At 41.3% G+C, this 25,630-nt stretch overlaps 1 protein-coding gene across 2 annotated transcripts; it reads left to right on the top strand.

The window, feature by feature from the left end:
- SPTY2D1 (SPT2 chromatin protein domain containing 1) lies at positions 688 to 22,912 on the top strand. 2 transcript variants are annotated; one of them, XM_021083260.1, is made up of 6 exons: positions 688 to 1,489; positions 12,518 to 12,632; positions 14,273 to 15,802; positions 17,360 to 17,531; positions 18,588 to 18,665; positions 19,628 to 22,912. In XM_021083260.1, the coding sequence occupies exons 3-6, from the start codon at positions 14,350 to 14,352 to the stop codon at positions 19,719 to 19,721; spliced, it is 1,797 nt and encodes a 598-aa protein (XP_020938919.1). In that variant the 5' UTR covers positions 688 to 1,489; positions 12,518 to 12,632; positions 14,273 to 14,349; the 3' UTR covers positions 19,722 to 22,912. The 2 variants fall into 2 exon arrangements, with proteins under 2 accessions (XP_020938919.1, XP_020938918.1); XM_021083259.1 differs by lacking the exon at positions 688 to 1,489 and adding an exon at positions 1,734 to 1,993.

The raw sequence follows: 25,630 nt of genomic DNA on the forward strand, positions 1-25,630 counted from the left end.
GACATTTAAAAAAAAAAAAAACAAAAAAGATTAAAAAAAATTTTTTTTTGTCTTTTTAGAACCTGCAGCATATGGAGGTTCTCAGGCTAGGGGTCAAGTGGAGCTACAGCTGCCGGCCTATACCACAGCAACAGCAACATGGGATCCAGGCCGAGTCTGCAACCTACCCCACAGCTCACGGCGTTGCCAGATCCTTATCCCACTGAGCAACGCCAGGGATGGAAACTGTGTCTTTATAGATACTAGTCGGATTCATTTCTGATGAGCTATGGTGTTAACTTGAAGATCTGTTAACCACTAAATGATGACTCTGAATAGAGAACCACAGGAAGGACATTGTAAAATCTTAGTTTTAATTTTTAAGAGATGAGGAACCTATCATCTGTTTTTTCAATATATTAGACCCAAGCTCCCATATAACTCACAATCTCCAGAGGGTGAAATATTTATAGTTGGTCTCCTGCAAGTGTAAACTACTTAAAATGGATAGTTATGTATTTGAAAGGAATACAGAGCATCCGAGATCAATGTGCTCTGTGGGGCTCCCCAGAGGGAATAAAAACTTAATCTTGGTCTATTGCTTGGGCAGCCTTAAATGGAGAAATGTAGTCAGGGCCACGCTTCAGCATTAAAACTTGGGTTGAAATAGTAAGACAGGCTTTGCCTAATCTTTTAAAACAGTTTTACTGAGATAATTTACATACCATAAAATTCACATGTTTTTTAGTGCACGACTTTTTAGTAAAATAACAGCACAGCCATCAGCACAATCCAGTTTCCAAGAATTTCCATCACACCAAAATATCCCTACTGTTTGCTGCCAATCTGGCTTGTTCTTACCCACAGACCCAGGTCTGCCTAATTAGTGTATTTTACTGACCTCAGATAACTCTTTCTCCCCCGCCTCCCCTCTCTTTTTCTTTTTTTTAAAGGTCGAGCCCAGGGCACACGGAAGTTCCTCAGCCGGGGATGGAACTCGCACCGCAGCAGCCACCCAAGCCGCTGCACTGAAAATGCTGGGTCCTTAATCCGCCACACCACAAGACAACTACCCCAGATGACTCTTTAAAGGAACTCAGAACTGGCCTCCCAAAGAATATTAATATGAATATGGGGCATATTTGTATTTCATCAGTGCGCCAAGTGTATCCAGGCTGGGTCTGTATGTGAGAAATTTCTTCATCCACTGAACAAAACACTGTTGCCTGCCCTACGCGCGGGGCTTATCTAAAGGAGACTAAAGCTGTAAGCGGGCTCCCCTGTACACGGCACACGTGCATTAGTGTAGGAGGTGAGCACACACCCTCTGCCAGCACGCGATGAGTAATGTGTACCCAAGACAGTCGGGGCCGTGTGCGCCTGCGCGGTTCCGCGAGTACCTACAAACGGGTAACTGAAACCCCTGCTCGAGACCTGTCGGTTTGGCGGTTGGGGCGCCGCCGTCTCGAACCTGAGCATCCACCCGTGATTCCCAGGGAACCCAGGCCGGGTAGGTAATCCCTCATCCCCTTGCTTCCCCTACGTAGAGCTCACAACGAGCAAAATCGGCAGGCCTCGCGCCAGGGTTGCTAGGAGAGCCGCTGTCTTTAGCCACACCCCGTAATTTACCAGGCCGAGTCTCCTTACATGTAAGGATTAGACCCGCCCCCTTGAGCCGACGCCAGCAGCCACGTAGTACGTTTCTACGTGTCTCGAGCCTAAAAGCGGAAGTTACACCAAAGACTCGCGAGGGAAGCGGCGGACCTGAAATGGTATTGGGCGCTGAAGGGAAGGGGGCGGGCAGACGGCATTGCTAAGCGCCGGAAGTGGTCTTGCATAGGAGGGGTAGGAGAGAGGCTAGCCAAGCAGTTCATTCGGCTGTTGCTGGTCGCCTCGGTAAGGCGTGTTTCCACCGCTCTCCGAGCGTCTGGCCCAGTTCTCCGCCTCGGCCAGAATGGACTTCAGGGAGATTCTCCTGATAGCTTCCAAAGGACAGGGTGTCAATAATGTGCCAGTAAGTACCAGCCGGAGCGCGACTGTAGGAGTGCTTCAAGTTCTTGTTTGGTCTTCAAGTTTGGACTGTGTGGTTCGTGGAACTTCCAGGCATCCTCTTATCGGCTCTGGGAGAGGAAAGATCTGGACGCCGGTTTTGGGGGGTTTTTGTTTGTTTCATAGGTTTTTTTGTTTGCTTGTTTGTTTTTTCTCTCTCTTTGGCATGTACTTCTGTAACTGGGGGGGGGGTCAAGACGGGATTGAGACGCGAGGCGGGAACCTTCTGACGAGCGGGTTTGGCTTGTTTAGGCTTAGTGACCCCTGTTTTGGGTGCTGTAGAGTTGCGTGAAACCTGGTGAGTGGAGCCGTACCTGGCACATAGTGGAATCTAGCGCTAGTGGTTTCTAGTTTCTTCATGAACTTCAGCCCAAAAGTTGGGGGAAAATCATGTATATGATGAATTTCACGGGTTTTAGGGACTTGGCCTAATGGCCTTTGGGCTGATTTCCCACTGATCTTTGGGTCAGACTTTGGGTCCTTTCCCAGACAAGTTCTGACTTGTGGCCCCACCCACTCTGCCAGCCTGCAAGGTGATTAAATTATCACTTCCCAAGGGGGTGGGGGGAGTATCATCTTTTGTATCAGGAAGAGGTGTTGATTAGATTCTACGAAATTCTTGGCCAACAGAGGGTTGAAATAGTTTCAGCTTCCGTTTACTATTAGTCTTCAAAATCTGACGTTGTTTGAAATCTAGGACCCATTTACTCAGCGATGTTTGCTAATTCTCTGATATTCGCAGCCTGGTGTAAGACTTGTAAAATCTAAATGCTGAAGCCTTGGAGAGCGCCTTGTTTGAGGAGGTGTAGCTGTTTTGCATAAACTAATCATTTCTGGATCCTCAGATGGTACCACAGCCCAGATGTAAACCGATGAATTGCATTGTGATACCTGCGGTTTGAGCAGTGAGGCATTGAGCTCAAACGGCTCTCTTTTAAAGGCAATTCAACTGGAATTTATTGAACCCTCACTATGTGTTCTGCATTTATTAGATTTTTGTGTAATTTTCATTTTTTTCCCCTCTTCTGTGTTTTTATTGTCTTGAGGCTGGCTCATTCTTTACTCTTTTGAAGATGTTGATCTAAAAATAGTAAAATAATTGGTAAATAAAACTGATATTCATCAGTTTATTGTATATATTCACCTCCTGTCTCAAGTACTCTAAGTGATCTTGAGATTATGAGTGGCAGAATTACTTTATACATCTGTAGATTTCTTAGACAAGTTGATATTGCATCCAATAACATTCATCTTTGCATAATTAGGTCCATATTTCACTCTAGATCTTACTCAGTGGAGGTCAAAGACAGAGAATATTAACCCTGATGCCCAGGAATATTCTGTGGAAGAATCAGAGTCAAGTTAATAGCTTCTTATTCTAGAAACCAACAGCTGCTGAGAGAAAAGCACATTTCTAGAGCAGGAGATTTTGAAATGTATCTATATTTCAGAATATATACATTACCAATCTTTTTATGATTGGAGTAGCAAAGATTGGAAGCAAAAAAAGAAAATGGGTAAATTGGTGAGGTCGTTTAAAATTTAGTAGATGAGTATGAGCATATACTTTGTTGGAGTGAAAGCATGCTTTTCCCTGCCCACCCCACCCCAAAAGCTGGAAATTTGATTTAGCTATCAGCATTATAATCCTCATTTTTTTGCTACATCAGATGAAAGTAAGGCACAAAGGAACTTTTGAGAAATAGAGCAAGATTATGTTAAATTTAATCCATAATCGTGTTATAACTCGATTCATTTAATAGTAAGAATTAATAATTCTAAGTTATTTTCAAAAAAAGACAAAATAATTTTAAGGTTTTTTTCTCTATTGGCTCAAACTGAAGCCTTCTGCTAGAGCACAATATCAGCTGTGAAATCTAACACATATTGTACAGTGTAAGAGTATTACAAAGCAAATATCTTTGTAAACCACGTCCAAGTAAAAAAGCAATATTTCAAGTCATACACACACCCTGCTTGACAAAAACTTTGCTGAGTTATGGTATAGAATTAGAGGCTTTGCAGTAATTGACAGATATAACTCCATCCCTCGCTAGTGCTTAGTTCATATTTCTCTTATAGCCGTCTCCTCCCCCACCTTCCATTTGGGTCCTGTCAGAGCTGACTTTTAATTTCAGTGATCAAGTTCCTGTGCTACACCTTTGCCAAAGAAAGGAAGTACAACTAGCATTGATTAGACTAAAATCCAAGGGAAGCTAAAATTTGAAACACCTGTACAGCCACTTTGAACTTTTTGCAGGGCTTTTATTTTTAAGAAGTGTCTATCATATCTGGCATGAAAAGCAATGTTTTCCATTGGGACATCTTTCTTTTACATTGTTTCTTTTTAAGAGAAGTTGTTATCTTTATGTTTTAGTTAAAACAAAAGAAGGATTGCATCATGCCTAGAAATATTAGGCATGCTATCATTTCCCAGTGGAAAACTGAATACAAACAGTTATCACAGTGAGGTAACCAGTCATTGTCATTAACTCTGTTTATATTTAAAGGAGAAAGATATTTTTGGTGATCTTGCCCTTAATATTTTTCTCCCTGGGTTCCTCTTTTAAAAACAAAGTGGTTATCCCGTTGGGTAGAATAGTATATAGCACTTAGAATGTAGATTCTTATAGGTTTTAAGTCACTATAATTGATGGGTTGTAGTGCACGAGGCAAGTTACCTGCTCTTTCTCACAGTCAGACTGAAAATCATCATAGACAAGATGCTGTAGCTCTGGTGTGGCCCTCACATCCAAAAGGTAAAGGGGAAAATTCCTTATGGCTCAGCGGGTTAAGGATCTGATGTTTTCATTACTGTGGCTCTGGTTACTACTGTGGCTTGGGTTTGATCCCTGGCCAGGGAACTTGTGCATGCCATGGGCATGGGCAAAAAAGTAAAGGAAGGAGTTCTCTTTGTGGCTCAGAGGGTAACAAACCCAACTAGTAATCATGAGAACATGGGTTTGATCCCTGGCCTTGCTCCATAGGTTGAGGATCCAGCGTTGTTGGTGGGCTTCGGTGTGGGTCACAGATAATTGGCTCTGGTGTTGCTGTGGCTGTGGCATGGACCAGCAGCGCAGCTCTGATTCAACCCCTAGCCTGAGAAAACGTCCATATGCTGGGGGTGTGGCCCTTTAAAAATAAATAAATAAATAAATAAAGGAGAAGCCTTCATGTAATATCAGACATAAGGACTTGGGGGACTCTAGCACCTTGAGGGTAAGACTATAAGTACTGAAATGGAGCCAGGGTCTTTGGGGCCAGATAGGTAATGTAAATTTTTGAAGTGGTCTTGATATAAAATGATAGGTGCCAAGCTCCATCTATTCAAAAGAAGCCTACCATTTGTTCTAGTAGTTATATTTTCCTTTTTTTTTTTTTTTTTTTAAATTGAAGTGTAGGACTTGCCCTGTGGCTCACATCATAACTACTTGGTGCTGTCTTTGCAGTGGCTCTGGTTTTATCCCTGGCTGGGAACTTTCATATGCCACAGATGTGGCCACATTAAAAAAAAAAAAAAAATGGAGTTCCCATTGTGGCTCGGCGGTAACAAACCCAACTCGTATCCATGAGAATGAAGGTTCAATCTCTGGCCCCACTCAGTGGGTTAAGGATCCAGTGTTGCTGTGAGCTGTGGTGTAGTCGAAGACGAGGCTTGGATTTGGTGTGGCTGTGGCTGTGGCCTGCAGCTGTGGCTCCAGTTCAGCCCCTAGACTGGGAACTTCCATATGCTTCTGATGTGGCCCTAAAAAAAAAAAAAAAATGAAGTATAGTTGACTTATAATATTATATTAGTTTCAGGTGACAGTACAGTGATTTGATATTTTTAAAGATTATATTCCATATAAAATTATTATAAAATAGTGGCTATATTCCTTGTGCTGGTTATATTTCCTTTTAAAGAAAAGTGTGGGCTAACAAAAAACTTGCTGCCCCCAGTCATTTTGTAATTCTTGATGATAGTTGATTATAACTGGATTATTTCCCACTCTTAGATCTGACCATGACGTTTGTAGTGCCTAGGGCAGTTTGGGTTTCTAGCCTAAAGCTGTACTTCTGAACCAGTGTTTTAAGGAGAGGGTCTTTTAGAAACTACTGCTTCATTTCTCTTCTCCATCACTACTTAGAGAATTGCTTTCTGAATAATAAGGATGATGATAATAATCAACATTTATAGTGCCTGCTTTGTTCAGACACTGTTTTATGTATTAATTTAATCATTATAACAACCATGCGAGGAAGGTGGTTTTATAGATGAGGAAACAGGCCCAGAGAAATGAATAAACTTTCCCAAAGTTACACAGTTAATAAGTGACAGGGGTAGTGCTGATGGCAGAGCAGAGAACCTCATCCAGGCAAACTGGCTCCCGAGTATCTGCTCTTAACCATAACCCTGTGTTGAATGAAGAGAGTTTATTGGAAATGAAGTGATGGTGGAAGGTTGTCATCTGTAAAGCCTGAATCTATATACCTCCCTACCCCCAACTCCAGCCTAATATAGCCTTGGGTAATAACCCTTTTGGGTTTTTTTGTTTGTTTGTTTTTGTTCTTTTGCTTTTTAGGGCTGCACCTGTGGCATATGGGGTCGAATCAGAGCTACAGCTGCTGGCCTACACCACAGCCACAGCAATGTGGGATCCGAGGCTACGGCTCAGCTCACAGCAAAGCCAGATCCCCCTACCGACTGAGCAAGGCCAGAGATTGAACCCACATCCTCATAGATCCTAGTCAGATTTGTTTCCACTGCGCCACAGTGGAAACTCTCCTATTGGGTTTTGTTTTTGTGGGGTTTTTTTGTTTTTGTTTTCTTTTTTTTTTTTTTTTTTGTCTTTTGTCTTTTGCTGTAGTTGTTGTTGCTATTTCTTGGGCCGCTCCTGCGGCATATGGAGGTTCCCAGGCTAGGGGTGAATCGGAGCTGTAGCCACCGGCCTACGCCAGAGCCACAGCAACTCGGGATCCGAGCCGGTCTGCAACCTACACCACAGCTCATGGCAACGCCGGATTGTTAACCCACTGAGCAAGGGCAGGGACGGAACCCGCAACCTCATGGTTCCTAGTCAGATTCGTTAACCACTGCGCCACGACGGGAACTCCTGTTTTGTTTTTTGATGACACTTCTCAATGTACAGAAAAGTCTGGTGGGAGGGAAATTTGAAGGTCAAACTAACAGCACTTGAAACCTGGTAGATAGAGATTTACAGCCTGTTTGGGAGAGTGCCAGCATGGTTAACAGAAATAGAGTCTGAGGGTGAGGGAAAGTTCAGTGGTGGGCCTGTTTGAGGTAATAGCACTAAGAGGCCAGTGGAAATTAGGGAATGGCATTTAAGAATGAGGTTAGAGTGAGTTCCTGTTGTGATGCAGTGGAAAACAAATCTGGCTAGTATCCATGAGGATGTGGGTTTGATCCCTGGCCTCGCTCAGGGGGTGGGGGATCCGGTCCGGTATTGCCATGAGCTACGCTATAGGTCGCAGACAAGGCTGGGATCCCGAGTTGCTGTGGCTGTGGCCTAGGCCAGCAGCTATAGCTCCAATTCGGCCCCTAGCCTGGGAACTTACATATGCCCTGAGTGCGGCCCTAAAAAAAAAAAAAGAGGTTAGAGCTAGAGATGAAAGTGTTGAGATTAAGTTGGAAGTGAGGCATGTTGTAGTGGGAACACTTTGGCCCTTGAGTCAGGAGACCTTAGGTTCTAGTTCAGACTCTGCCACAAATTGTGTGAGTGACAGCCAGTAAATGCAGTTATCCATTTCGGGCCATTTTTAACATGAAGCTGGACTTGAGGCTCTGAAGTATATATCTCATAATACATTTTATAATCAGATATATGTTATTAAATGCAGTACTAATAAGATTCACATTTGACCCCATAGGAGTCCCAACTGGCATGATTTTTAGTTGTCTTAGCCACTCAGCTAAGCAAGCCTGATGTGAAAAATCATTGATATTCCAGGCCTGCATTCATTCCTGATTATGATAACTTGAGAGGATTATAGAAATTGTGTAGTCATTATTAAAAAGTTAAGGATATATTCTTTAAATATTTCTAACTCCTATTTCTAACCAATGGTAAATCTCTAATTTATGTAAAACCATCAGGAGATTTATGTTTTCTATGATTACAACAACATTATCTCCTGAGTAAAGAACAGCTTTCAAGAAGGAATTGGCTATTGATTCCAACCTAACATTTTTGGTGAAAATATATCTCCAGACTAAAAGCTCCTTATTTTCTTAATCTGACCATGACAATATAATTTCAGTGCAAGGAACACATATGTTTAAAGTGACTTAATGTTTTCTAGGTCTCTTGGCTTCAGAATTACAAATCTTGGCTAAATATCTGATATTCTCTTTAAATGGTATAAGCTTCACTGCTGTGGATCATTCATTGAAGCCCTCGGAATTACTGAGTTGGCTTGCAGTATAATAAAATGGATACACTTAGGATAAAAGAAACCCTTGTCCAGCTGCTTTTCATGAAGCTGGAACAATGAAGCAGCCTGGTGCCTTGAATCAGTTTCAGAAATAGTGGGTGCATCTTGTTGTATTGCTGCTAGAGCTAAATGTGACCATCTGATGTGAGTGAAAGTGCCAGATAGTTCTCCTGCTTTAATGTAATCCCAGCCTGAGGCTTTTTTTTTTTTCTTTTTTCTTTTCTCTTTTTTGGCCACCCTGTGGCACACGGAGTCCTTGGGGCCAGGGATCAGATCTGAACAGCAGTTGCGACCTACCGTGGCAGCGCTGGGTCCTTAACCCCCTGTGCCAGGCCAGGGATTGAACCTGCGTCCCAGTACTCCCAAGACACGGCCAATCTCATTGGGCCACAGTGTAACCCCAAACCAGCCCTTTTTATTGCCCCAATTTTCTAGGTTTTGATCTAAACTTTACCTCAGAGAATATTTTAATATTCTCCTAGTATCTGCTTTTGAGTGCATCAAGCTACAGAGGATGTAAGAACCTATTAATTATGACTCAGCTCCTGTTAGTAAATAAGATTAAGCCTCGTCAAGTAGGACTTTGCCCTCCTTAAATTGTTTCCTAGCAGACCCATAAAATAAGATCTTTTATAGATTTATTGAAATCCTTCTACATCAGAGGGAGAGGACAGGATAGCAAAGGTATTGAGTTAAATGTGAGACCAGCTTAAGGATTAGAAGTGTTTAAAAAACAAAAAACAACTGAATTTGAAATACACATATGAATTAATCAAAATAGATGTGTACTTTGAAAAAAGCTCAGATTCATCTTTGGGATTCTTTTCTGAGTGAATTCGAGTTCCTAAACCCCCTCCCTTGTTTCTTTCTTGTGTTCTGCCTTTTCTATGTTTATGTTCCTTTGTTGGTATTTCCCAAAGCACAGCATAGTTCTGGCTGTACCACAATTTTAGGTGATACACAAACACTTTTTATTTTCGCTGTTACATATTTTTGAAAAATAGTTGTATTTTGATGGGATTTAGAAAAATATAATTAGCCTTTCAAGCTAGTCATTTCATGTATATTATTGGTGAGATTAAAGGTGTAATAATAATTCATGGTGTTTGATCTATGTATTTTCTTAAAATTAGCAAATAATAATATAAGTGGTGGAGTTCCCTTCATGGTGCAGCAGAAACGAACCCAACTAGGAACCATGAGGTTGCGGGTTCGATCCCTGGCCTTGCTCAGTGGGTTAAGGATCTGGCATTGCTGTGAGCTGTGGTATAGGTCTCAGGCTTTGCTGGGATCCTGCGTTGCTGTGGCTGTGGTGTAGGCTGGCAGCAACAGCTCCCATTAGATCCCCTAGCCTGGGAACCTCCATATGCCATGGGTGCAGCCCTAAAAAGCAAAATAATAATAATAATAATAAGTGGTACACTAAAAGGCCAAAAATTCTGAAGGTGATATGCACCTTATTTAATAGGTGTTAAACAGTGCCCATTGAACTCTTCTCTTTCAGTACCTATATTCATTTGAGTCACTTTTCTGCTAGTCACATCCCATTATGTACCTTTTGAAGTCCCAGATTAGGAAGAAAGGTATCTGCCCTGAAATCAAATTAGGAATTGCTCAATTGCTGTGATACCTCGATAACAAACCAATCCTATTTTAAATAATTAATACTAATGTGTATATTGGCAGTTTTTGGCAGGGAGAGCCCTGTACAAGCTTTGATTTGATGAGTGCATCTAGGGCCTCTGTAGTTGGCACAGACAGGAAAAACCTTATGATTTGGCAACTCAGATCCCCCCTTCCTCTTCTCACATATCTCCACGTGGGATATAATAGAGTGAGTGTGTGCCTCTGCTTATAAGTCTCCCTATGTCTTATACAACTTGCGTCATCTTCATGGGAGTCCTTCTGTTAAGAAAATGTGAGTTTCTTGTGGATAAGGCCTGTATATGAGGTTCTTGTAAACCATGACAAATTTCATGTATCTAGTTCGGTAAGAAATATTCCTTTTTCTCCGTTATTCCTTTCCCTCTCCTTTTCTCCTTCAAATATTGGGCTCCAGTCAGTCCACTATGGAAAGGGTCTGCAACTAAATTTACAAAGATACAGACTTATCAAAGGATTTTATTATGACAGCCAAGTTGAGTGGGAAAGGAATCTAGATGCTCTCTTTTGGAATTTCTCTCTGTGAGGGATGTGTCTGGTCTCAGCATTGCTATCATTCAGGATTTGCAGGTTGGATTAGGGCCTGCTTTCTTGGCCAGCTGCTCTGTTGGTAGACTGATTTAGCTGGAACCTGTTTCAAGAACCTGTTTCAAGATGCCTTCTATTTGGCTGCCCTGTAGTAAGCATGGATTCTTTGGCTTTCCTCCAGGAACTTCATGAACATTTTGAGAATTGCTTTTTTGGTTCCCAAGCAGCTCAATTTGTTCTCTTAGGTTAGTGTTTCTTTTTTAACTAGCTCAGCAATAGGTTCAGTGGATAAGAATGTTATCTACCTAAGACAAAAGAGGGAGTACATTAAAAAATTCTTATTTCCAGGAGTTCCTGTGTGGCTCAGTGGAAACAAATCTGATCCATGAGGACATAGGTTCGATCCCTGGCCTTTCTCTGTGGGTTAAGGATCTGACATGGTTGTGATGTAGGCCAGCGGCTACAGCTCCAATTTGACCCCTAGCCTGGAAACCTCCTTATGCCATGGGTTTGGCCCTAAAAAAGAAAAAAAAAAAATCTTTTTTCCAGCCCATGAATTTAATGTGGAATGGTCCTATATATGAATCATCCTGGTATGAGTTATTACTCTGTTTATCCTACTTCTCTAATGATAGTTATAAAATGAGATTATTTTTCTTCTTATAGTTTAAATTAACATTATTCTAGTTTTAGTCATTTTCCAGTGCATTTACATAAAAATGAAAGCCCAGAGAAATACCATCTGTTCCAGGATAATGTTAATACTTTTTGGGTTTGTGTGGCAAATTAATATTTAATGAACATAAGAGCTACACTCAAAGGTTACAGAGACTTGGGCCCTTCCTTGCTGCTTAGATTTTTTTTTTTTTTTTTTTTTTTTTTTTGTCTTTTCCAGGCTGCACCCACAGTATATGGAAGTTCCCCAGGCTAGGGGTCAAACTGGAGCTATAGCTGCTGGCCTACACCACAGCTCGACAACACTGGATCCTTAACCCACTGATCAAGGCCAGGGATCAAACCTGTATCCTCATGGATAGTTGGGTTCATTACTACTGAGCCACCATGGGAACTCTCTGCTTAGATTTTTTTTTTTTTTTTTTTTTTTTGCTTTTTAGGGCTGCACCTGTGGCATATGGAGGTTCCCAGGCTAGAAGTCGAATGTGAGCTGTAGCTGCTGGCCTACACTACAGCTCATGGCAACACCCAATCCTTAACCCACTGAGCGAGGCCAGGGATCGAACCCACAGCTTCATGGTTACTAGTTGGATTCATTTCTACTGGGCCACAACAGAAACTCCTGCTTAGCCCTTTTTTTTTGTCTTGAAATGTTTTTTAACTATGGTTTGCTGCCAGCCTTACCTGTGGTCAAAGTAGAATCTCAGTGTTTCATGTTGTAAACAAAATAACCTATGTAGAAGCTATGAGTCTCTACTAAAAAAGCATCTGCACTAGGATACTCAGGAGGAAAACAGTTGTGAGTAGTAGTTTTGTTTGGTAAGTTGGACTTTGAAATGCTTAGTTCTGAAGAAGGCAGATCTTTTAAATAAATTCTGAAACAAATTGAATCTGTTTTAGAGGTGATTTTTTTCAGCCTCTCAGTCTAGATAACCTTTGGAGGAAAATAGCCTGAAAATAGTATTTCTCTGAATTGTTCACTTAATGCACTGTTGGGGCATGTTTAAAGAAACACTACACCTAAAAATAGTCATGTATAATCATATTTAGCCTGAAATTTTATAGCTAAGCTTTCACGTGGGTTATGTGATTTCTTATTCAGAATAGATTTCTCAGTCAACATTTAGAACATTTAATTCCTATTGTTTTACAGCTAATCTCATATAACATTTTACTCTTTTTTTATTTTTAGAAACGATACAGTTTGGCAGTGGGGCCTCCCAAAAAAGACCCAAAAGTTAAGGGTGTCCAGTCGGCAGCTGTCCAAGCTTTTCTCAGAAGAAAAGAAGAGGAACTTAGACAAAAAGGTATGAATTTATAGCCTTATTCTCAAGTTTAAAGTGTTCTGTCTTCACATTTAGCTTGTGCCTAACCAGTGGATGCTTATAACATTGTAACAGGCTAATGGATTTGTTGAATATATGTCTAAATCAACTCTGTTTATAGTATTACATATGTTCTTATGTTGACCTTTTGCATGGATGTTATCTTTTATTCTCAAAAAAGCTTTTTGGGTATAGTGATCATAACTTCTAATTGGCCATATTAGCTCTCTAGTACGAACTCCATTCTTTGACCTTGGTTCTTTATCTTCTTCCACCTATTTTTTTTTTAATTTAATTTAATTTTTTTTTTTTCCGCTATACAGCGTAGGGACCAAGTTACACATACATGTATACATACTTTTCCCTCCCATTGTTGTGTTGCGACATAAGTATCTAGACATAGTTCTCAGTGCTACGCAGCAGGGATCTCATTGTAAATCCATTCCAAGAGCAATAGATTGCATCCATTAACCCCAAGCTCCTGGTCCCTCCCACTCCCTCCCTCTAAAAATATGGAATGCTTCACAAATTTGAATTTGCATGTCATCCTTGCGCAGGGGCCATGCTAATCTCTGTATCATTCCAGTTTTAGTATATGTGCTGCCGAAGCCAGCACTGTTCCACCTATTTTGTATTTTAATTGAAAAAAATTATTATTGAGTGCTATCTAAAAGATTAAAATAGGGAAACATTTTGAAAATCAGTAAACTCAAGCAGTAGTTTTACTTCATGTAAATAACAAGGAAACAGGAGTTCCCTTCGTGGCACAGTGGAAACGAATCCGACTGGGAACCATGGGGTTTCAGGTTCCATCCCTGGCCTCTCTCCGTGGGTTAAGGATCTGGCGTTGCTGTAGCTGTGACGTAGGTCTGCAGCTACAGTTCCAATTAGATCTCTAGCCTGGGAGCCACCATGTGCCAAGGGGGGAGCTTAAAAAAAAAAAAACAGGGAGTTCCCGTCGTGGCGCAGTGGCGCAGTGGTTAACGAATCCGACTAGGAACCATGAGGTTGCGGGTTCGGTCCCTGCCCTTGCTCAGTGGGTTGACGATCCGGCGTTGCCGTGAGCTGTGGTGTAGGTTGCAGACGCGGCTCGGATCCTGCGTTGCTGTGGCTCTGGCGTAGGCGGTGGCTACAGCTCCGATTCAACTCCTAGCCTGGGAACCTCCATATGCGCGGGAGCGGCCCAAGAAATAGCAACAACAACAACAACAACAACAACAAAAAAGACAAAAAGACAAAAGACAAAAAAAAAAAAAAAAAAAAACCCAAAATAAAACCAAACAGATTTAATAAGTTTAAGCATTCATTGATGAATAATTAATAACAACCGTTAAATGTTAATAATTCTCTTGTGTATTTATTTGGTATGAACTATTTTGTATATTTAAAGCTAAAAGCCAAGTCTCACCCTTGCTTAGTCATATAGAAAAACCCTTTTGTGACCCACTCATTATGAAAAGGTGATGCAATTGATACTTGTTCGAATGACTTCCTCATTTGATTCCTAGATGTCTTTGAACGGTAACTTGAATGTTGCTTGGTTTGGGCCACCTACTGATTTCAGATAAACAAACTATTATTGAGACCTTGAGATAATATGTTCTTGTTTTGTTTTTCTTCAGCCTTAGAAGAGAAAAGAAGAAAAGAAGAACTGGTAAAAAAGCGAATTGAGCTAAAACATGACAAAAAAGCAAGAGCTATGGCCAAGAGGACAAAGGATAATTTCCATGGCTACAATGGGATTCCTGTTGAGGAAAAGTCAAAGAAGAAGCAGGCAATGCAAAGCCACACTAGCCAGGGAACAGACCAAGAGTATGAGATGGAAGAAGAGGATGCATTCTTTGAATACAATCAAGCAGAGTCAGAGCAGGAGTACGAGGAAGAGGAAGAACCTCCCAAAGTTGAAAGCAAACCAAAGGTCCCCCTTAAAAGTGCCCCACCACTTATGAACTTCACTGATCTACTCAGGCTGGCTGAAAAAAAGCAGTATGAACCAGTGGAGATAAAGGTAGTGAAGAAGACAGAAGAGAGGCCTATGACTGCAGAAGAACTTAGGGAGCGAGAATTCCTTGAACGAAAGCGTAGGAAAAAGAAACCTGAAACAGATGCAAGATTACCTCCAGCCAAAAAAGTACCCTCTCAGAAAGAAAGAGTAGGCCCAAAACCTGGCAAAGGTTCTGAAGACAAGCATCCTTCTTCCAAGGGTACTCCCTTTCCTCATCCTGAGAAGAAAGCTAGACTCAGCACAGCTAACGAGAAACACTTGCATCTGTCTTCATCCAAATTGATGCCAGCAGAAAGGACCAAAGTAGCATCTGGCAATTGCCCCCAACCCTTGCTTCGTGAGGGCCGTGACAGACCTGTTTTCAATGGGACTGGAAAGCCCCACTCCAGCACCTATTCACCCAGTGTCCCAAAGACTTCTGCTAAAGGGACTCAGAACCTATCTGCTACTGAGCACAAAGCCAAAAAATCTCCTCATCCTAGCCATTCCAGGCCTGGGCCCATGGTCACCCCACACAATAAGGCCAAGAGTCCAGGTGCCAGGCAGCCAGGTGGCAGCTCCAGTTTAGCCCCTGGCCGGCCTACCACAGGGCCTGCTCGGCCCATAGTTAGTTCTGGCTCTGTGCCCAGGCGCCAGAATGGCAGCTCCAGCTCAGGACCTGAGCGATCAGTCGGTGGGATCAGGAAGCCAGCCAGTAATTTAAATTCTCCAGGACGGACAGTCAGTGGTACAGGTGGCCTTGGACGACCTGCAAGCAGCTCCAGTGGCCCCGGAAGACCCATTGGTGTCTCCAGTGGTTCTGGGAGATCTGTGGGCAGTGCTGGTGGCCCTGGGAGGCCTGCAAGCGGTCCACATGACCTTCGACGACCAGTGAGTGGCTCAGTCCCCCCTGGGCGGTCAATCAATGGCCCTGGGCGATCAGTAAGTGGCCCGGTCCCAGCAGGACGCACTGTCAGCAGTTCAGGTCCTGGAAGACCAGTGAGCAGCTTGGGACCTGGGCGAACAGTTAGTACCTCAGGTCCCCCTCTAAGGCCTAAATGCACTGTTGTCTCAGAAACAATTTCTTCCAAGAACATAATCAGCCGGTCCAGCAACGGACAGATGAATGGAATGAGGCCTTCCTTATCTGGCTACAGACCTGCCCAAGGTAAAATTTCCCCTGACCCCAGAAGTATTTAGTCACTATGAATTGGAAAGGATACTTTGTTTTAGCTAACCAAAGATCTGTGTGCTTCTTTAATGTGTTCTTGTGTTGATAGAATCCTGGATAGCTACTTTTGTCTATCCTGTGCCAGAGTTCGTTTCGTGATCATGGCTTGGAAAAGTCTTTAGAAAGACACTTATCATTGGCCCTCTGTATTCATGCCTATAATGTCTCCAAATGCAGTAGATTTAGCTATGGGATTTGTAAGATAGGGTGTATATATATATATGCCTTATGTGGTTCAATGGATGAATTCATTTTCACCTCTTCAGGAATACTAGAGAGACCTGTCTTCAATGACTGGGGTGTATTTGTAAGTTTGAAGTCTCTTGATGCATTATTTATCCATTAAATTCTTGTTAAGCACCTGCTATATGCCAGGAACTATTTTAGACTGTCCTTGTGTTTCTGCTCCTTACAGTGAGCAACATCAAGGCCCTGACTACCAGTCCTTGAGGAATCTGCTGTCTGAAGGTGTGGGATCATTGGTGGCACCCACTTGCTGCTAGGTCATAGCTTCTTCATGATACTAAGGATTTATTAAAGCACTTATTAAGCATCAAAGAGAATATAAAAAGAAAAGAAGATTCCATGCTTTAAACTTCCTAATTCAGTCAGAACATTGGTTCTCAACCAAGGATGACTTTGATCCCCAGGAAACATTTGGCAGTGTCTGGAGATATTTTTGATCGACCCAGCTGGGGATGGATGGGATGCTACTGGCATCTAGTAGACAGAAGCCAGGGAGGCTTTTATCCTATGATGCAGAGAACAAGTTTTCACACCCAAGGAATACCTGGCCTAAAATGTCAGAGTGCTGAAGTTAAGAAACTGAGCTAAGGAAACAAGCCATGCATATTAAAAACACAGTAGAACAAAGGGAGTGTCTATAATCAAGGACTAGAAACCAGTTGTTCCCAGATACTGGTCTATTGATCAGTGCTTGTCTTTTGTAAGTTTTTAATACGTTTTTGGTCAAGAGGACAAAAATAAGGATAATGTGGTGTTTTTCCTCAAAGTCAGACTTGCTCAGTTTGAACAGTTACGCCAGGTTCTGAGAATCTTTCATACTTTCCTGGACTTATAAAAGCTTTAATGGAATTAGGGTGATAATATCTGGTAGATTGTTACCTTTGGTGTCTTGTCTTAGCAAGGTCAAGAGTTAGTCATCCTTTAACAATTTGTAATTTTTTTTTAAGAAACTCCACCAGTGTTTAAAATCCAAAACAATGAGAACCACTAAGCTAGGAAATGTAACTGACAGTTCTAGTAAAGCCCTGGGATAGACAGGAGTTCTCTTCCTTGTGGGGAGATACCACAGAGCAGCAGGGATCATGCAGTAATGAGTTCGTGCCAAGGCCCATCTTGCCGGCTCTGGTCTTTGGGGCTGCCCTCTGAATGAGTTCTCAGAATCCCAGCTTACACGTATGTCAGTCAGTCCCTCCTTGTTGGGACTGTGAAGTTTTAATGCTCTTATAAATAATGGCTTTCTCTTCTTAGGTCCCCAAAGGCTTCCTTTCCCTAGTGGTTACAAAAGGCAGCGAGAATTTGAAGAGGAGGAAGATGATGATGAATATGACTCTGAAATGGAAGACTTTATTGAAGATGAAGGAGAACCTCAGGAAGAAATATCCAGGCACATTCGAGAAATCTTTGGCTATGACCGAAAAAAGTAAGGCTAAAGAGGATTTAGAAATATGTACTTTTTATTTTGAGTCATCTATGCTGTCAGGGAAAAAATAAACATTAGTGAGTAATAGCATTGAAGACAGTTAAGTCAAAAAAGTGTGTTTATTCACTTACTCAGAATATACTCATTTAGATACGATTCTTTAATTAGAAATTCTTGGATTTTTTTTTTTTAATTTATTATTTTTTTGTCGCACCCATAGCATGTGGAAGTTCCCTGGTGAGGGATCAAACTGTGCCAGAGCAGTGGCAACTCTAGATCATTAAGCCACAGGGCCACAAGGGAACTCCCTCAGATACTTGTTTAGATTTACTTTTTTGGCACGTAATATTTAAGATTTCAGGGGTTCCATTGTGGGTCAAGGGCTTAAGAGCCCAACTGGTATCCATGAGGATGTAGGTTCATTCCCTGGCCTTGCTCGGTGGATTAAGGATCCGGCGTTGCCACAAGCTGCAGTGAAGTTTGCAGATGCGGCTCAGATCCCATGTTGCCATGGCTGTGGTATAAGCTGGCAGCTGCAGCTCTGATGGGACCCCTAGCCTGGGAATTCTGTACGCTGAAGGTGTGGCCTTAAGTATAGAAAAAAAGAACTGAATTAAAAATCAGACCTAAAAGTCTAATCTTAGTAGTGTCATAAGCCAGCTATATGCTTTTGGTCAAGCATTATCCTGTTTGGTTCAGTCTCCTCTGTTCTTAAGTCTGTGAAGCACAAATGAAATTTATACAAAATTATTTTCATGTATATTGTGCTTTCAGGATTTTAATAGTTGGGCAAACATTGTTATAATGGTACTTTCATCAACATTAGATTCAGGAATAGTTGCCTTCTGGAAGTATTCCGGGCTTATATGTCTTTACTTCAGAAAGTCCCCTCTGCCTGCCTCACTCCTTGCCAAGCAAGGAGGAATAATCCTAAATGTGTGTTTAATTTAGTTATAAGGGTGTTGATTTTAAAGATAGGATGATACAGTTCCTTTAGAAAATTGTAATTAAAATGAAAAGTGGATTTTTTTAAAAAATAACTTTTTCTCTTATCAGATACAAAGATGAAAGTGATTATGCCTTACGTTACATGGAGAGTAGTTGGAAAGAGCAGCAGAAAGAAGAAGCAAAGAGGTAAGCAGAAAATGTAACACATTTGTGCAGAAACATCCTAAAAATTCTTTTCTGTTTACTGCACCATTGGGAGCGAGCGGGGGCTTTGGGCCACACAGTTTGAATTCCAGTCCTGCTTACTTGCTGTGGGGCTTTATACAAATTCCTTAGGCTTATCTGTTTTCCCATTTGTAAAATGAGCTGTACTGTTTTTTCTCATTGAGGACTTGTGAGGCTTAAGACAGTGTGCACAAGTTGCCCAGTTCAGTGTGTCATCCATGTAGGCACACAGTAAATGCTGGAGGCCTCCCCTTGTAGCATGTTTTTCTTTGCCCATCCTTAATTCCCTTTCCACATCACACACCTCTCAATCTTGTCGTTCACCTGTACCACTGCTGGCCTCAGGGACCTGATGAGGGATGGAGGTTCCCTTTGTCTGATTCCTACTTGGCTACTTGATAATTAGCAAATGATCATTTCTTGGGTAGGGGTAACAAACGATTGCTTTATGGTGTTAACTTAGGGAAATAATTCACCTCATTCTCAACCTAGAGTATTATCTTTCTCCATCTGACCATCTCCCCTCTAGATAAAATATCACACTAAAGTCTTGGTAAGGGACAAGAATAGAATGTTATTTATTGACGAAATGGTTCTTGCTCTTGATTTTTAAAAGCTGATGAGATAATTTATATTTATATAGTTGTATTTATTTACAACTACTGTAATGGAAATATTAAGGTGTTTTGTTGTTGGGGTTGTATGTGAGGTCTTTTTTCCACTATAACTTGTGTCCATGGAGGTGGTTCCTGGTAAAATATTCCTGCTTAATCCGTTTTTAGTAGTAAAGCCTTGACGCCTTTTGAGTGCCTCAGCACATTCCATGTAAGCTCCCAGTGGGAATTTCATTCTTGCTTTTTTAGAGAGAGTGGTAATTTCGTGTATATTGACAAATATCATTTTTGTTTTTTCCTTTCTGACAGTTTAAGACTAGGCATGCAAGAAGATTTAGAGGAAATGAGACGTGAAGAAGAAGAAATGAGACGTCGAAAGGCCAAGAAGCTGAAGAAGCGTTAGCTGTGGCTTTTATTTATGTTTGTGAATTCTGGAGACAGTCTGCCACAAGGAAGTCCTGCTTTCAGACTGAAGAAGCCCCTTATCATTTTAAATACTCAAGGAAAAGGAATGCATACTGTCATCTATCTGCAGGCTGTCATTTGAGCGAAAGTATTTTCATATACTTTCCAGGGTGCAATCTGTAATGCAGATGATATAACGCCCAGTGAGTGCTCTTACGAAGCTCACTGTTCACAGGTGCCAGCCCTGATCCTGCTGAGCTATGCACTCTAATGTGGGGCCGCTCACAAGTCAGCCAATCTCATATTATTCCTTTGCTACTCTAAAAAGGAAGAAAAGGATTGCCTGTTTACTTCCATAATTCTGCTGATGTGTGAGTACGGCACTGCCTGGCTCCCAATCAAATTTACTTTTTTGTTTTGTGAGGAACCTGGTCCTTCCATGAATGCTGCCAGCAATAAAGTGACCTGTCCTAATCTGTATGTTTGGATTGAGAACTTGCAAATGTAGAGTAGGTGTTATATGGATGTCATTTCTGTGACTTTGAGGTAAAAAAGTAGAATAAATTGTATTCTGCATTTATTCATGGATTGGATGCTGAGCATTCTTATTCACTAATTTAGGTAATTAGGCAATTAAAAAAAACGTTTCCAAGTTAAAGTACAAGTTACGCGATTTTGTGTAAGAACATTCTTTTCCAAGATACACTTTCAGATTTACTGTTATGTTGGCTTTAGCATAAAATAGACAGGGTCACTGTGTTGATTTTTATCTAAAAGATTCATTTTTATATTGATGAAAAATACTTATTTTATTCAAACAGATTTGGAAGAGTAATAGTTTAAATAAGGAAGTGACATGTGAGGCTCCCCTCCTCCCATTTGCCTCTCCTATTATATATTTTGGAATCCAAGGTGCCCCATACCTTTTGGTATTAATGACTTTGCATTTTTATCTTAAATTCCTTAACAATTAATGGCAAAAACCAAAAACTAAATTCACATGTATCAGGACCACCACCTTCTCTCCTTGCCCATATTGCACTTTTATTTCAAACTATGCACTGTGAAGAGATTTTATTCCCAGGTAGAAAAGGATGTTCCCTGTTCTGGTATTTTACTAGGCTGTGGAACTTCTTCATTCTCACCCTTCTTCAAGTCATGATAGACTTGTATCTCTTAAGCCTCAAGTCCAGGCAATTCCAATCAGGCTGACCTAGTATCTGGCTGGAGAGAAGCCAAGTCAGCAACAGAAAATGAGATATGATGATGCTAGAGAGTATCTGTCCTTGACTCTGAGTGGAGGGTTGGGGACAGTGAGACATAAGCTTGTAGAACAGTTCTACAATGAACATTGTGGCCATCTTAAGCCATTGGTCAGTGGGGATTAGGAAGTAGGAGAGGTTATCCTACAAGAATCCTTACTCTTCAACAGGTCTAGAAGCTGTTTTTTGTATATTCCTCTTTATCCATAAAACCTTCTTTTATCCTTGAGTTTGGATGTTATGGATTACCACCATTAGCCTTCCTTACTGGGATGACCAAGTGACTCAGTCCTTCTAAGACTTTGACGCATTTTGAATTGAGTTTCAAACTTTAAAAATGCGAGGATTTAATTTTGAAGTTGGATCCTAAGAAAGGTATCTCCATCACTAGGAATAACACCCTTCTAATGATCACATAGCACTGTTAAACACTGGTGGCAGAAAATCCTATTGACTGCCTCTCACCTATTTCAGATACTTTCAGTGAAATCCATTCAAGAGTAGCGTGATATTCCAGGTAATAAAACAGGTTTGGAACTTTTATTTCTTTGGCTGTCACTTAACGTGCTTTTTTCTCCCCCTTCAAATATTTGCTTGAATATATTTTTTTCAATATTCAGACTCTGTGAAATCTGTAATTACAATCAAGTGCTTATCACAGCTGAAAGATTTCTGGTGGCTTAAAGCTCACTAGCACTTTACTCAATGATATTGTGCAGTTATTTGTACAGAAGGTACCGTTGTGCTAGCTAAAAGTTCCAGAACTTGGTAGAAAGAGTCATGTTGTGTCCTTGTGTGTCATCACTTCTAGGTGCATTTCCTCTATAATACAGATGTTGATTTCAGTTTTCTTCAGCGTCAGCATTATAAAAGGGCACTTCTGTTGCTCATTAGAAAGAAAAAAAATGTTCCGAATCTGTCAGTCTTGGCCTTGTTTCCAAATCCTGTCTTCCATTTTATTCTGCAATTCCCGACCCCTCTTATAAAAAGCTCACCAACTTTTGAAGAAACTGGAATAGGCTGTTATTTCATCAAGGTTTACACATGAAGTGCTTGGTTTTTAATGTATCCTCTACTGTTTTGATTTTCAGAATTTATTAATATTTGAAGATGTGCCTTTTATTGGGTAATGTTAAGTCACGAATGTAGTAATGTTATTTCGCTCTTGTAATAATGTTACGTGATCATGGATGCAGCATTCTCTAACATGATGTGAAGGGAAAAGTAGTTTTCTTAAAACTCATGTGGCTCTGATTGCACAGTCCCACTTGCTGTAGACACTGCTACATCAAAGCAGGGGGCACTTTCTTTAAAGGCTACTTTCAGAACTTGTCTTTGTATTTTCTCTAAACTATAAATGCAGTTATGTCCATTTGGGGGCCAGGGTACCACGTGTCACGGGCAGCCTTACATGTGTGTCGTGAGAAGGTTCAAAGACTGTTAAGAAAGAAGAAAGTCTATGGGAACTCAAAATTTCATTTTTTAATGTAATCCCCAGATCTTCTCCAAGAAATAAATTACTCTTTTGTATTTTGTAACTTAAAAGCAGCTATTAGTACATTTCTGAGATATAGCAGGAGACCAAAACATGTTTGGAAAGAGAATAAATATATGAAGAGAGACTGGTTGTTTTATTTTCAATGTACTGAAATATATTAGACTACTATTTATTTTGTGAGTGGATATGATGAAGTAAATATTCAGGTGTTTAGTGTATGATTAAGAGTGGGATATAGATTTCTTTGGAGTTATTAAATCCATCCTGTCTTTTACAAAATGGACAAATCAAGTTTAAAGAAACATTTACATAGCATAGCTTGTTTTCTGGTGCTGTTGACCTGCAAGAGAATCTACTTTTGCATATACAGATAAAAGTTTTGCAATTTATGTATTAAAGAAATTGTAGGCATTAAAAATATTTTATTGATATTTTCACTGGTTTGCATTTATTTACCCAAACTCATATATTCCTTATTTCATCACCCTGAACATTTTTCCAGGTAAAAACTCCAGTAGATTCATCAGACTTCAGAGGTAGGATCTACCTCCTTCCACACACACTCTGTTCGTTCTCCCTTACCCATTCATGTCTGCTCAGTCCCTGCCACTGATACCTCTTCTATCTGGTATTAGATACCCATGTTAGGAGAACTGGAGGGAAGGACTGGGTATATAGTTCTTTTCAAGAAGATGAGAGGTTTTGATCCTCTATAATAAAAAGAGCCTGAGCTAGCTGGGAAGGTGGGGCCTTAGGAATATGTATGAAGCAAGTGGGTACAGCCATGCAGCCAGAGAATATAGGCACTCAGTGGAATGTCTTGAATCTAGGTCATACAAACATCATAAAAGATTTAGAAATTGGTAATAAAGTGTTTGTTTTTTGTTTTTTGTTTTTTTTTTGTTTTTTTTTTTTTGGTCTTTATGGCCGCACTAGCAGCATATCTCCAGGCCTGGGGTTGAATCAGCTGTAGCCACCAGCCTATATGAGCGTCCTCATGGATGCTGGTCAGATTTGTTTCCACTGCGCCACGACGGGACCTCCGCTTATGAATTTCTTTGATGGCCATATGCAGCATGTGGAAGTTGCCAAGCCAGGGATTGAATCTGAGCCGCAGATTCAGCAACGCCAGATCCTGTGCAGGATCTACCATGCAGGTCTGGGGATGGAACTCATAACCCAGGCCCCTACATTGGATTTTTAACCCACTCCACCACAGTGGGAACTCCTTATGAATTTTGAATTCACTTCTCTATTAGAAAAAGTAATCCATTCAGTACTTAGAACCACTTAAAAATAGTAGACATATACCAAATGGTCTTCAACAAAATGCTGTTTACATAACCGAAAGATGTACTTTGCTGGTAAGGGTGCACTTCTGAATAATGAAACTATTAATCATCCCCAAGCAACAGGAACAGTTCCATATACTTTATTTTTATTTGCTCCTATTAGGTTTTCTTCCTCTCCTAGGGTCAGAAAGCTCCAAACCACTTTTAGGGGACTTACTAGGAATACCCTAGGTCAGATACTTAGATTAATTGTGTGGGTTTTATACTTAGGTTCCCATCCTCGGTCTCATAAACTCAAACTTGAGGACTGAGCAGTTAAGCTTTTGTTTCTAACATGCTGCCTGTGTCAGCAGCAGCCACTGCGAAAAGGAAAGACCACTTCTTGGCTATTCAGGTGGAAGACATTTGAGCCAAGAGGTAGTCAAAATCTTGGCTAACCCAGCCACACATGTTTGGCTCTTCCTTGGCACTTAAAAACATGCCAAAGAGGAGTTCCCGTCGTGGCGCAGTGGTTAACGAGTCCGACTAGGAACCATGAAGTTGCGGGTTCGATCCCTGCCCTTGCTCAGTGAGTTGAAGATCCTCCGGCGTCGCTGTGAGCTGTGGTATAGGTTGCAGACACGGCTCGGATCCCGCATTGCTGTGGCTCTGGCATAGGCCGGTGGCTACAGCTCCGATTCAACCCCTAGCCTGGAAAGCTCCATATGCCATGGGAGCGGCCCAAAGAAACAGCAAAAAGACAAACAAAACAAAACAAAAAACAACATGCCAAAGAGAAGGCCTGGATCTTAGGCTTGACTTTGCTACCCAGAACCATGTGGGTTAGTTACACCTCTCAACATTTTTGACACTTTGCAAAATGAAGCTAAGGTTACTATAAGGATTGAAATAATGTATAGTGTAGTATCTAGCACCTTTTTTTTTTTTTTTCTTTTGTCTTTTTAGGGCCATAAGCTCAGCACACGGAGGTTCCCAGGCTAGGGGTCAAATCAGAGCTGTAGCTGCTAGCCTACGCCACAACCACAGCAACGTGGATCCAAGCAGCATCTGCAACCTACACCACAGCTCATGGCAACACCAGACCCTTAACCCACTGAGCAAGGCCAGAGATGGAACCCGCATCCTCATGGATACTAGAAAGGTTCATTAACCACTGAATCTTGTTGGGAACTCCTCTAGCACCAAATATTAAAATGTCTTTCCCCACATAGTGCAAGTTTTGGATTCTTAATGATGGCTGTGAAAAGGCCACAGAGAAATAAAACCCCCCAAAAATAGGCTTAAAGTTGCTATGATCTCTAACCCTTTCTGTAACATTTTTTTCAGCCCTAGACCCTGGACCCAGGAGAAAGCATTATATAGAAACAGTGAATTTCTAACCACAAGGGTACAGAATAGGGAACAAACTGAACTAGGTATCTTACTCTTAATGTCAGTCTTAGAGACTACGAAACAGAGGGGACCCAATCACTCCCATCCACCCAACTCCCTCCCCACCCTCCAGCTCCCTGTTTTAAGCTAACAGAATACCAATTCTTCATTCATCTTTAAAAGTGTGACAACTTCTTACATTAAATGTGACAAAATAATGTGCAATTACTTTATGTGAAACCAACGGCAGGAACCGTACAGCTGGTCAGGAAAGCTTCAGAGCTGCATTACTTCACCAGGATCATCTTTGCTTACTTCCACCGGGGTCTGAGGGGAAAAAAGTGTGTCAGGTGGGTCTTACCTAGTGTTTGCCGGGGTGTGGGGCTGAGCTAACTACCCTCCTTCCCAAGGGCAGGTGGGAGTAGCAGTGCCAATTCTGTCTCACCTAATGCCCCTGAACCCAGTTGCCACAGGGGCTTAGCCT

The sequence above is a fragment of the Sus scrofa genome, chromosome 2 (assembly GCF_000003025.6).
Source record: "Sus scrofa isolate TJ Tabasco breed Duroc chromosome 2, Sscrofa11.1, whole genome shotgun sequence".
In the NCBI taxonomy this organism is placed as follows: domain Eukaryota; kingdom Metazoa; phylum Chordata; class Mammalia; order Artiodactyla; family Suidae; genus Sus; species Sus scrofa.